Below are 11133 nucleotides of genomic sequence, written 5' to 3'. Positions count from 1 at the left end.
AGAGAGAGAGAGAGAGAGAGATCGGTGGAAAAAAATCGCAAAGATTAAAAATCGATAAAGAAACCAAAAACTGTCTGATTTAGTGTCTGTGATGGAAAGTAGTACCTTTATGATTCGGTCCCCTTCTTGGACTCCGGCCTTGACTGCTGCACCACCTGTAAAGATGAGTGAAGGCATTGAGTGGAGCTCATATATATATATATATATATATATATATAGAGAGAGAGAAAACTAAGTTTTAACTAATTGTGTGCTACTATAAATGACTGATTTATAACTGCCCATGTCATCTAGGTCAAAATCTATTTCAGCAATTATTTTCAAAGTAGCATCACATCAGTTTGTAATTTTAACAGCAGCAGATAGGGATTTTCTCAACCACATACCGTTAGAACACTTAATCATAAAAATCTTTAAATTCACATCTATAATCTCTTAAAAGAAAGGAAAGCATATTTTCATTATGTGTGTAAAATAATAAAAATATGCATTATTATAAAATCAACACATGGGCTATGCAGGAGTCTCACCAGGTCGGACATTCTGCACTAGCTTGACTCTCTCTCCACATACTGTGAAGCCGAAGCCGAGCTGGTCCTTCTGCACGACCACACATCTCTGGACAAGACCAGTACCTGGAAGAGGAAATCAGGATGTTAAGGGTGTTTTTAGGAGATTTTAAATATAGTGAAATTCTAAATCTATCCTGAAACCAAAACGTAAAGCAGCATGGGAAGTTGTTACCCGTACTCTCAGCAGTGATTTCAATCAACGGCTCCCTCTGTTGGGTGGCAGAGGCTTTGCGCTCTGAGTCCCCGATGGTCAGACTGCTGAGCCTGGGTTTGAGAGAGGAGCGAAAGAGAGGCTTATAATAAATGAAGCAATACCAAACCGGGTGATTTAGAAACATTCTCTGGGAGGGCTGATTGGGACTGGGAGAGGAATACATGAAGAGGGAGCATCATTGAAGGTGGGATAACTAGAAAGGGCCAGAACAGGCCAAAGAGAAAGAAGGGAAGCTTACAAACAGACACAGAGCTACAGGAGAAGAGAGGAGATCAGAGGCAGAAAAGGTAGGGAGGAGCATGGTCAGATATGTAGAGGGAGTGAGTATATACATAGCATTAGAAGCAACAAGAAAGAAGCTTAAAAGGCAAACTCACCAAGCAGCAAAAGGGCTGAAAGTGAAGCATGACAGGAAAGAAGGATAAGGGCAGATAAAGAAAAAAAGATAAGAGAAAAACAAGACAGATATTCAGCATGAAGACCAATGTTGAAGTTTAAGGATACAGAAACAGCCCAAGAGTTGATATAACCCTTATGTCCTTTGTGCTCTAACAGACTGTAAACAGAGAGAGCAAGAGACTTCCAAGAGTACCATGCAACAACACACAGTGGAAATACAGAAGGGTTTTGGTGCTATCCCAAAGTCCATTGACAACTGACAACAATTTACCGCAAAAAGGTACTTAAAGTTATTAATCAATCAAAATAAAGGTGTTTGTGTAAATTTACAAAGATCTGCCAAGTCTGCCTGCAGAGTCGATAAGTGCTGAAACAAGTCAACGAATGGCAGTGGAGTAGAAAACTAGTCAACAACAAATTAGATACATGAGTAATCTCTTTTTTCAATTGTCAAGGAAAAACGTTGCTTTTAGCTTTTTGAATGTAAGGTACTGCTCCTGATATTTAGAACTTTGGGTGTTTGGACCTTTTGGACAGAAAAAAAACAAGCAATATAAAGACTAAGAATAATCTTAAAATGAATGGAGGTGTTATTGGTCGTGAAAATAATCATTGGATGTGTCCCCAGTTATCAAATCTCAATATCAAACAAAGAACTATGTGAACAGATTGATCTAAAATGACTAAGAGGAGTATGTTTGTAATTCTGTAGTTCACTTTGAATGTTGTCTTCACCTGCTGCTGTAACACAGAAATGTCCCAGGGTCAATAAAGTCCATCGATCTACTGTATCTATCTATCTATCTATCTAGTTGAGTTTTCGCATGTGTGGATATTGAACACCTAAGCTTGCTCAGCTAGGTGGAGTGAGCACTTCCTATAAAATAAGCTGCTTGAAATGGATCAAGCTAGAGTTTTTACATCAATTGCATTACAAAGTGCAGTGTTAAGTTACATGGAAGGATAGGAATTGGTGCATCCAAAGGAGCTACGATGCATTTTGTGTGTATGACATGTAAACATTTTCCTTTTTGTGCAAGTGCTGGGTGCCTTTCCGCCTACATTGCTACTTCAAGCCCAGGCGTTCTGAAATAACAAGGGCAGCCACTGAGAAACCTGTAGCCACAGCTGTACAATCTGTAGGTGTCACATTAACCCCAAACCCTGACGTAAGCCCTCACTGGACAGCTCTCCTACCTGAACGGGTGGGCGTTTTTCTTATTGGCTGCCCCGCTGTCACATGACACACACAGACACCAGTGGTAGACACGTGCACCAGAAAACAAACACACACACACACACACACACACACACACACACACACAGGAAAAAAAGTTGATAGGAAAGACAAAGATGCATCTAACAATGACAGAAACACAGTGTAATGCTACTTGGTGAATGTGGTGACTGACAAACAGGATGAACTAGAGTACACCTAGTAGCAGAGGCAGAGCTAAACATAGCAGGGGAAGAGTCACAACACTCAAGCTCAACATTCAAGCAACAAATACAACACAACAATCAAGCAACAGACACTGAAACTTACATTAAAAACAAGACTTGGGAATTTTGGGGAATCAATTCAGAACTGATTTTTGCTTAATGTTAGAGTCACTCTTAGTTTATTTTTACGCTCTGTACATAATATCCCCACTTCACCAGGCCTGGCTTTGTGTTGTCATGCTACTGTTGATTCTGTCAGTCGTAAGAGATGTCTGTTTTCTCTAAATAGTCCAAGCTTTGTATGTATTCTACATGTTTGTTCACTGCTTTTATCCCTGACTATGTATTCATTGCTTTTATTCTTAATGTCTGTGTTTTTAACTACTGCCTTCCAGGGGACTATAGTTTAACATTTGCTTTTCTAGCTAATTCAGAGATATTTTCATATGAGTTATTAATATACATTGCCCCTGTGAAAACACAATATTGAAAATGCAATGCTGAAATGCAACAGGAAACATTGTTGGCATTAAGCTAACTGGTCATGATAATGGAAAATAGTAAAAGAAGTGTAAGTATGCAGTCTTTTTAAATTTATTTTCATAAATTTGGAAGCGTGTTACGCTTACAATCACCTGTCTATTTAAATAAAAGCAGAATTGACCGGTTCGCTGGTTTGTGTGTGTTCATTTAGTTTTGTAAAGTGCTGCAGTTTGAGTTGGTCGGCTGGTCTTGTTTGATAGTGCTGAAGTTGACTAAAGACTAAATATCCACAAGATACCTTACTTAATCTTGCAAATGTAATTATTAAGATATTAAATCCCAAATGGGCCCAAACGTTTCACACTTCTTTTAGACGAACGGCAAGATGTGCGCGCGCTGTACATCATCCGGGTGCTGCACTGTGCTATTGCTGTTGGGTTCCGCTTTTTTCGTTCCGTCCACAAACTTCCTTAACAACGTACAGATTTGGGAGTCGACTCCAGATTAAAGAGTGTAAACCCTTTTAAAAGTATGGATTCACCGATTGCTACTATTGTCAAGCATACAGTATTTTCTCCTCTTTTTGCTTATCTTATCACCTCCCAGGAAACAACCTGTCTGACTAGTTTTTCAAGAGTCCAGACTCGACCTCAGTCTGATAAAGACATGTCAATAGGCTGATATGGGAGCACTACATTTCTGCGTAAGGCGGTGACGTTTTCCAGTGAAAGAGAAACTGTCTGGGTGAATGTGAGCCTCGTACCTGTCCAGTGTAGAGGTGGGTTGGCGGAGACTCATATCTTCAGCCTTCTGACACTCCTCTGCTTCCTGGTGCGGGGATCAACACTGTCACTGGGCCTCTTTTATTATCAACCACATCATCTTTCCTTTTTCAGTTTTCAGTCCACACAATGGGGCTCTCTGTTGTACTCTCTGTTGATCAGATCTTCGAGCTACTTGGAAGCTGGTTCAGATCAGACAGAGTGCTCCTCATGTTCCCATCCACCCCAGTAGTTCCAGTTGGGTGTCAGTGGGACTTTAAAAGAAATTGCTGCTAAAAACTAGCCCAAATCTCCTCAGCTTTTTACTAGGTGACATTAGTGACTAAAAATAAATTGCTACTACCAGAAAGACTGTTAGTGACTTGATGCAGTGGCTCATCTGTAGTGGAAAATGGGTAAGGGACAGTCTGCTCCCTCAAAGGTCATCAATCATGAATGAGTGGCTGATATGTCTCGCCAAGCTCCAGGTCAACAACTCCCATGCCTTATAGTGTCTGTGTAAAGCTAATTATTCCCAGATAAACCAAAGATTTAACACGTATAACTGTCGTCCACGTAACAGCTCAACGTCACCTTGAGTGATATGTAGTGAAATCTTTAAATAAAATAATGAACCAAAACATTACTACGACTTGTTTACATGTGTGGCTTTCAAAACCTGGGCCAACCTAAATAATCCCTTACTAGCTAAGCAGTACCTTAATATCGCACGTATCTTCACCCAAACATAGATTAATGATGTGTATTGTGGCTAGCTGATGCAAATTTCTCTATACACAAAATAACGTGCCTTAGTTTTATAAGTAAGACGTCAATTACCACTCCGTGAAAATTAAAAACAAAATTAAACACCGTGCAGAATGAAAGTTAAAGGTGTCTGTCAGTTTTGTGTTGTGAGTTATCTAAATATTTAGCTGTCTAGGAGATGATAACAACCATCGAAAGCGGCCTGCTATATTCAGCTAGCTTCCTGAAGTTAGCTCTACGGGTGGGCCGATTTCAACCCGCGGCATGGCGTTGTTCCTTCCGCCGACCAAAAGCGCCGTGGGTTCGGCTACCAGCTGCGATAACGACTCGGCCCTTCAGAGGTGGCTAGCTAACCAGCTATGTCTGCAAAGTGAAAGGCCAGCATGGTCTTAATTGCATGCGAATAGATGGGTGTTAAAGTGGTCGAGGTAGTGGCAGTCCATGCGAATTCCAGCTCGATATATCCCAGAGTCCCGTTTTCGTGCAAATTCAGACACTAAAGCTGCATGTTAGCCAGCTAACGTTAGCTGGATTGCAATACGAGCAAAAGCTCCACCTTAGGTATTTTTTCCAAAAACAAGTTAAAGTGGTGAATCCGGATTTGCTTCTCTCTCTCGTGGTCTGCCAGAAGACTCAGAAGTTATCGTTGCATATATTTATTGTGTTTAAATCCCAGTTCTAGAAATAATTATCTCTGCTGTGTTGTTATCCTGCTGTCTTGACCGGCTGCTGATCCACCACCATATTCTCAAAGATCATACGTTCAAAAGAAACACAACAGCGCCCTCGCCTGGTTAGCTTGTGGTATCGCAGGTGGGTTGCCTCATCGCAGTGTTGATGCTACTCTGACTACTATGGATCCATGTTTGCACTAAACTGCAATGGAAAGACTATTTCTTGAAACTTAATATAATATGCAAAATATAACCAACACGAGTAAAACCTAACATTGCAAAAAACTTTCTAAAACTTTCTAAAAGAGTGGCAGTTTTATGAAGAATATACGTAAACATTTCCAAACTTCTTATTTATGTTTTGCAACAAACACACTTAATATATTATTGTTTTTTTTTAGCCTAGGCTAATTTTAATATTATGTGTGAGTCCTAAGACAATTTAATATTATCATCAGTGTTTTTGATTTTTCTGCACGATGACTGCACTGAGCTATAGGTTAAAACATCTGCAGATCTGATGGTACAGGGCCAGTAGGCCTACCTCAATATCTTCTTTCTGGACTCACTATTTTTCTGCAATAATTTATCTTTAGAGAGTAGAAATGTAACCACAAATCAAATTATTGTTATCTTTATTGCATTATTTTACTAAAATTAGCCTAGTTCTTTGAAATATGCTTTTTTATGTAGCTTATTGTTCCAAGTCAGACGGTTTTGACGTTTTGGAGACTGAAAAAGTGCTACACTTTGAAACAGTTTTCATGAAAATTGAACGTCATAATTCGTTTTTTGTAATGTCATAAATCTTGTACCCTGACTTGTTGAGCTCTCCTCTTGGCGCTTTCAATCCCTAACATATTGCCAATTGCATATAAAATGTTGTTTGACACAGAACAGAACAGTCTGTCTCAAATGTGAGCTAAATAATCAAAATATATCAGCTATAAAATTGTATCTAAATTTTTACATTTGATGCCCAATAGAAAATGTCATATATATTTTTAATTTTTTTTCTTACTTTTTATTGGTTTTCTTTAAACATAAACATACAGTATGTGCCATCTGGGCACGGAACATATAGCATAACGTGACAGGTGGAGGATCTGTGCGTCAACAGCAGTTACCACACGTGCATCATGCATAAAGAAAATATAAAGATGCTGTTTGAAGATAGGGGACAAAAGGTTTTTTATTTAGGATTCAACATGACGAAAGGAGGATATGAGCACCAAGTAAAACAGCACCTGAACACAAGCACATCACAAAATAAAATGATAAAGATACGGAACAAGAATAGGGAAAAGACATTTCTTGTCAAAAGAATTTCAACCTTATTTTGACGATTTATATGAAATCAGGTCTTACAGATGACACATACAGCTCAACCATTTTGACCAGTTCTCTTTAAAATATCAGCTTGGTTCCGTTTGAAAAGTATTTCTTTCCATAACATATCTAATATAGATTATATCAGTCCACTCATGTATTGATGGTTTGTCTTTCTTCAGCCATTTTCTGGTCAAAATCTTTTTGCACCTTAAAATGTCAGATATTTTACTGCTATTAATTCACAACTATACACCTAAGCGGAAAAAAGCAGTGGGGCACTTTTACTCTTCTGAGGCAGATGTGGGGACACCAAAATTATCAGAGAGCCCATTTGCGTTCAGTAATCTAAAGTGAAAGGCATTTGACCCAGGCTCAGGGTTTTTTAGTTATTATTTTTGGCCCAGTGGTATAGGCTAAATTGCGACGACCTTGTTGAGGGAGATGGTTTCAACATAAGTCCAATACTTTACCAAATATGGCCAGAGCGGGGCGTGGGCTCCCTTCAGCTCGGAGGTTTTGGTGATGAGAGCAGGGGATGCATGCGCCTCCGTGGTCGCGCCGTGTTACAGGAACTTTAAGCTTATGACAAAAACATAAAAGACAACTCCTAGCGAAGAAATCGGTAAGATCAACATTCACACTTGGATTGTTATCTCTCCCCCAGACAGTTTAAGCAGAAGTTACCGTTAGCAGCGTTGATCATATAGTCTATTTTTGGAACAGCGACAGAGAGAGAGAGCTGATTACAACAGCACAGCGCTGGGCGCGGTATGTCCGCTATTTGGGAAGGAATACCTCTTTAACATTCACTTCATATTCCAGTTATAATGTGTCTGTGTTACCCTTAAAAGTAGATGTATCTCCTCAAGTTTCATCATGATGCTGCTGTGGAGCCTGGATCTCTAAAAGGAGGAAAATAGGCCTAGTGTAGCTATATATTTCAGGTAGTTTGTTTTAAGAAGAAGATTTTTAAGCCAGTGAAAATGATCAATTTGGCATTTAAGCTATACAGTGATATGCAATAGCATCCAGTATGGATTATGTTATTATATAAGAAAAACCATATGTATATTATTATATGAGAAAAACCAAAGTCTTTTCCAAGACTTTGGTTTTTCTTCTTTTTTTTTTGCTGCAGCAGCAAGGGCATGAGGCTACACACACAAATCACACAACCACATGTATCTCTGAATGTAGGTTTGGTGTTCTCATTTAGTTCAGGTATTAACCAATATCTCTCCCAGTAATAAAACTGGGGGACTAAGCATTCAGCACCAGTGTGTCAAACCGTAGACTATGCTAAGTGCTCATTTGGATTGTGTTGCTAGTGTGTGTTCAGGCAGGAGTGCCATTAGCTCTTCAGAGCTGCTTCCTGTCTGTGAGTCTCATTACACAGAACAGGAAGTGTGGCATTACAGTTAATGAAGAAATAAATAAGGTTAGCAATTTTCAGGGTTTGCATTGACAGAATGAGAAAGCATGTTTCTCTTCATGAACAATGCCTCGTCTCCTAGGCCTTTAGTGTGGCACTTGTTGCTTCTTAAGATAAGCAGCCTGTAATCATGGCAATCTGTAAAACAGCAGACTGGCATCTGTTTATTTTGTCTAACCTCAGAAACCTCAGAATGCAGTTTTAAAGGAATACAATCTTCATTTTTTGACCGATTTGGCAGGGACATGCAGCCCCTGCAACAAAAGGTGAACAGCCTCACCTCAATATAGAATGCAAACACAATTGTTACCATGTGTAAAAGCCATGTCCTCCCCCTATTAAAATTATGGAAATGGAAGGAGGATTGCTCTTCATAAGGATTGCTCTTCATGAGGTTCCACCCCATTTTTCCCCACACATAGCTTTTCCTTATCTCACCTTATCTCATAAATACCTGGGAATTTGGCTAGACACATACTTTAAAACAGCATGTGGAGCAACTGGCGCAGAAAGTAGAAAGATAAAAAGGGGTTTCTCATATTGGAAAACAAAACACTTTGCAGTCTTAAGGACAGGAAGATGGTCATAGTCCAGCATCATGTCTGTGCATGACTATAGAACTATACCTGGAACTATGGCTTTTTTCATGCTGCTTACTCTACTGTAAACCAACCTGATGCAGTTTATTATGTGATATGATATATGATTTTATGACTGTTTCTCACAAGCAACACCATGGAAAGAACTACTGGTCATTTTTATTTATACAAGTCTCATACAACCAGCTACTTCTATATATCATTTCTCAAATAAATAAATAAAAACTGTAAATAATCTGTTTCAATGATCTAGAATATGTCAAATCTTGGAAAGATTGTAAAACTCTGAGGTAAAAACCTTTACTACAAACCATCAACAGTTTGGACATTAGATGGCACTAACATCAAACTGTTAGTACACCCTGGAGATGGAAAGTACAACTTACTTCTGTTTTAGACTGGGGGACTTTCCAACTTCAAGTTACACAAACTTCCACTTTCCATATGATACACCTACCATCACACAGGTCACAGCTTGAACAGGTTCCTCACACAGTCCTCAGTCTTTACACAACTTTAGTTTGAGCCTAGACAAGTCAGTCAGGGATAAACAACTTATTTATACTTTTGTTTAGGGCTGGGCAATATATCAATATTCTATCGACATCTATATATGAGGCTAGATATCATCTTACATTTTGGATATCATAATATAATGATATGGCACAAGTTTAGTCTTTTCCTGGTTTTAACGGCTACATTACAGTAATGTCATATTCTGAATTTACCAGACTTAGCCTACTGTTTTATTATTTGCCTTTAATCACTTAGTCATCATATCCCCATTATTGGTGATTTATCAAAACTCTCGATTTTGGGAAAGCACCAAATTGTCAACCCTACGATGTTTTTGGTCGAAAATATTGTGATATTGGATTTTTCTCCATGTCACCATGCTGTAATTATATCACCAGCTCTGATGTTACAGTTTTGTTTGTGATGCAAAAAATCATTCATGACATACAGTACAGTAGATTCAGAAGACATTTTCCCTGATGCATTAGGCTTTTAATAGACACACAAGCCAGTTGATCATTTTAAGCAAAATATTTGACATCAAGAAATCATGTTTTTGACAGTAAATAACACAGAATTAAGACTGGACAACTGAGAATTTCTTTATTACTGGCTGCTCACACTAAAGGACGCATCAGCCATTTAGGACTGCAGCTTTAATGATAGAGCAGAATCTGTTTAAATGTTAAGAAATAAAGAATTGTATTGTATATTGTATTTCATTGATACATTGTGTTTCAGAATCCCGTCAATCTTTATTCTGATTACTCCCTCATTTATTGTCTTTCTGCAGAATATGTGACTAACATCAGCAGAGTGTGTGACAAGTAACCAACACAAGATCCCACATTCAGCATTAAAGACTCCTCTTAACTCTCGCTGGGCTACAGACAACATTTTCAACTCCTGTCCGATTGTGACATCCCATAATGCCACTGATTGTGCTTCCCACCTCCCAGCTGCTATGGGTGCGTGTAGCTGCCCTGCTGTTCACCTGCGTGGCGTTCAGTGTGGCAGCACATGGAGCCCTGCTACCCCACGGAGGCATGGCTGACTGGTGCATCTTCTGCTGGGCGTTCAGCTTCGCCTGCACCCTTCTGGTCCTGCTGGTGGAGCAGTTTGGCCTCCAGGCCCGAGCGCCGGTGTCCTGGACCAATTTCCCCATCACTATCGCCTGCTACGCCTCCCTCCTCTGTCTCTCTGCCTCTATCATCTTCCCAGTTTATTTCCTTAGGGACCAGCGGTTCTACGGTGATTATTGGGACTATCGCATCGCCTCCACCGTCTTCTCCTGCCTGGCAGCGGTAGCATACATGGGGGAGGTGAGCTTGACTAAAGCGAGGCCAGGAGAGGTGGCAGGTTACATGGCTACGGCTCCCGGTCTTATGAAAGTGTGCCAGACCTTTGTGGCCTGTATTATCTTCATCCTGGTCAGCGACCCTGTGTTGTATAACTACCACGCAGCGCTCAAGTGGTGCATGGCCGTGTACTGCATCTGCTTCATCCTCTCCATGGTCGTGGTGGTGCTGTGTGTGGGCGAGTGCACCGGCTGGCTCCCCATCTCCTTCTCCAAGTTCCTGTCAGGTTACGGGCTCCTGGCGGTCATCATGTACTTGACGGCTACCATCCTCTGGCCCGTGTTCCAGTTCGACAAACAGTACCATAGAGGCCAAGCAACGACAAGAATGATCGCTGTGGCTGTGCTCACTGCTCTCAACTTCCTGCTTTACGTCGCTGACCTGGCCTACTCTGCCAGACTAGTGTTTGTCAGTGCCTGAAGACAAAAGAGATGAAGGAGGAGACACATTGAGAGGTTAACATGAATAAAGATGCTTAGAGCTTGAGTGGCTTTGCAGAAAAGTGTATATTGTTACTGACAAAAAATACCTTTTGTTGTCTAATTTAAAAATGTTGAAATGAGACATCTTGTTAATATGAGA

The 11133-nt window shown here is 40.0% G+C and overlaps 2 protein-coding genes across 3 annotated transcripts in view; one reads left to right on the top strand and one right to left on the bottom strand.

Annotated features, from left to right (window-relative positions):
* The window catches only part of arhgef11 (Rho guanine nucleotide exchange factor (GEF) 11), a 20378-nt gene extending 14961 nt beyond the window's left edge, over nt 1-5417 (bottom strand). Inside the window, exons 1-6 of the mRNA XM_034857355.1 lie at nt 3875-5417; nt 2383-2418; nt 1164-1178; nt 745-836; nt 531-635; nt 106-155 (exon numbers count right to left, since the gene is read on the bottom strand). Coding sequence (XP_034713246.1) covers nt 106-155; nt 531-635; nt 745-836; nt 1164-1178; nt 2383-2418; nt 3875-3909 — 333 coding nt within the window. The 5' untranslated portion in view covers nt 3910-5417. The remainder of the gene's footprint in view (nt 1-105; nt 156-530; nt 636-744; nt 837-1163; nt 1179-2382; nt 2419-3874) is intronic.
* A 1702-nt stretch (nt 5418-7119) lies between these two features.
* On the top strand, nt 7120-11133 carry LOC117935068 (myeloid-associated differentiation marker homolog). Of its 2 annotated transcripts, none has more exons than XM_034857215.1 (2): nt 7120-7268; nt 9987-11133. In XM_034857215.1, exon 2 carries the CDS (start codon nt 10123-10125, stop codon nt 10969-10971), a length of 849 nt encoding a protein of 282 aa, XP_034713106.1. In that variant the 5' UTR covers nt 7120-7268; nt 9987-10122; the 3' UTR covers nt 10972-11133. The 2 variants fall into 2 exon arrangements, with proteins under 2 accessions (XP_034713106.1, XP_034713107.1); XM_034857216.1 differs by lacking the exon at nt 7120-7268 and adding an exon at nt 7816-7839.

Source organism: Etheostoma cragini, chromosome 19, assembly GCF_013103735.1.
Source record: "Etheostoma cragini isolate CJK2018 chromosome 19, CSU_Ecrag_1.0, whole genome shotgun sequence".
NCBI lineage: Eukaryota > Metazoa > Chordata > Actinopteri > Perciformes > Percidae > Etheostoma > Etheostoma cragini.
The sequence above is the reverse complement of the archived record's forward strand: the minus strand, read 5'-3'. Positions and strand labels throughout refer to the sequence as shown.

Bases quoted from the DNA above. Each gene is read 5' to 3' on its own strand.
- LOC117935068 (XM_034857215.1), top strand. From the start codon at position 10,123: ATGCCACTGATTGTGCTTCCCACCTCCCAGCTGCTATGGGTGCGTGTA.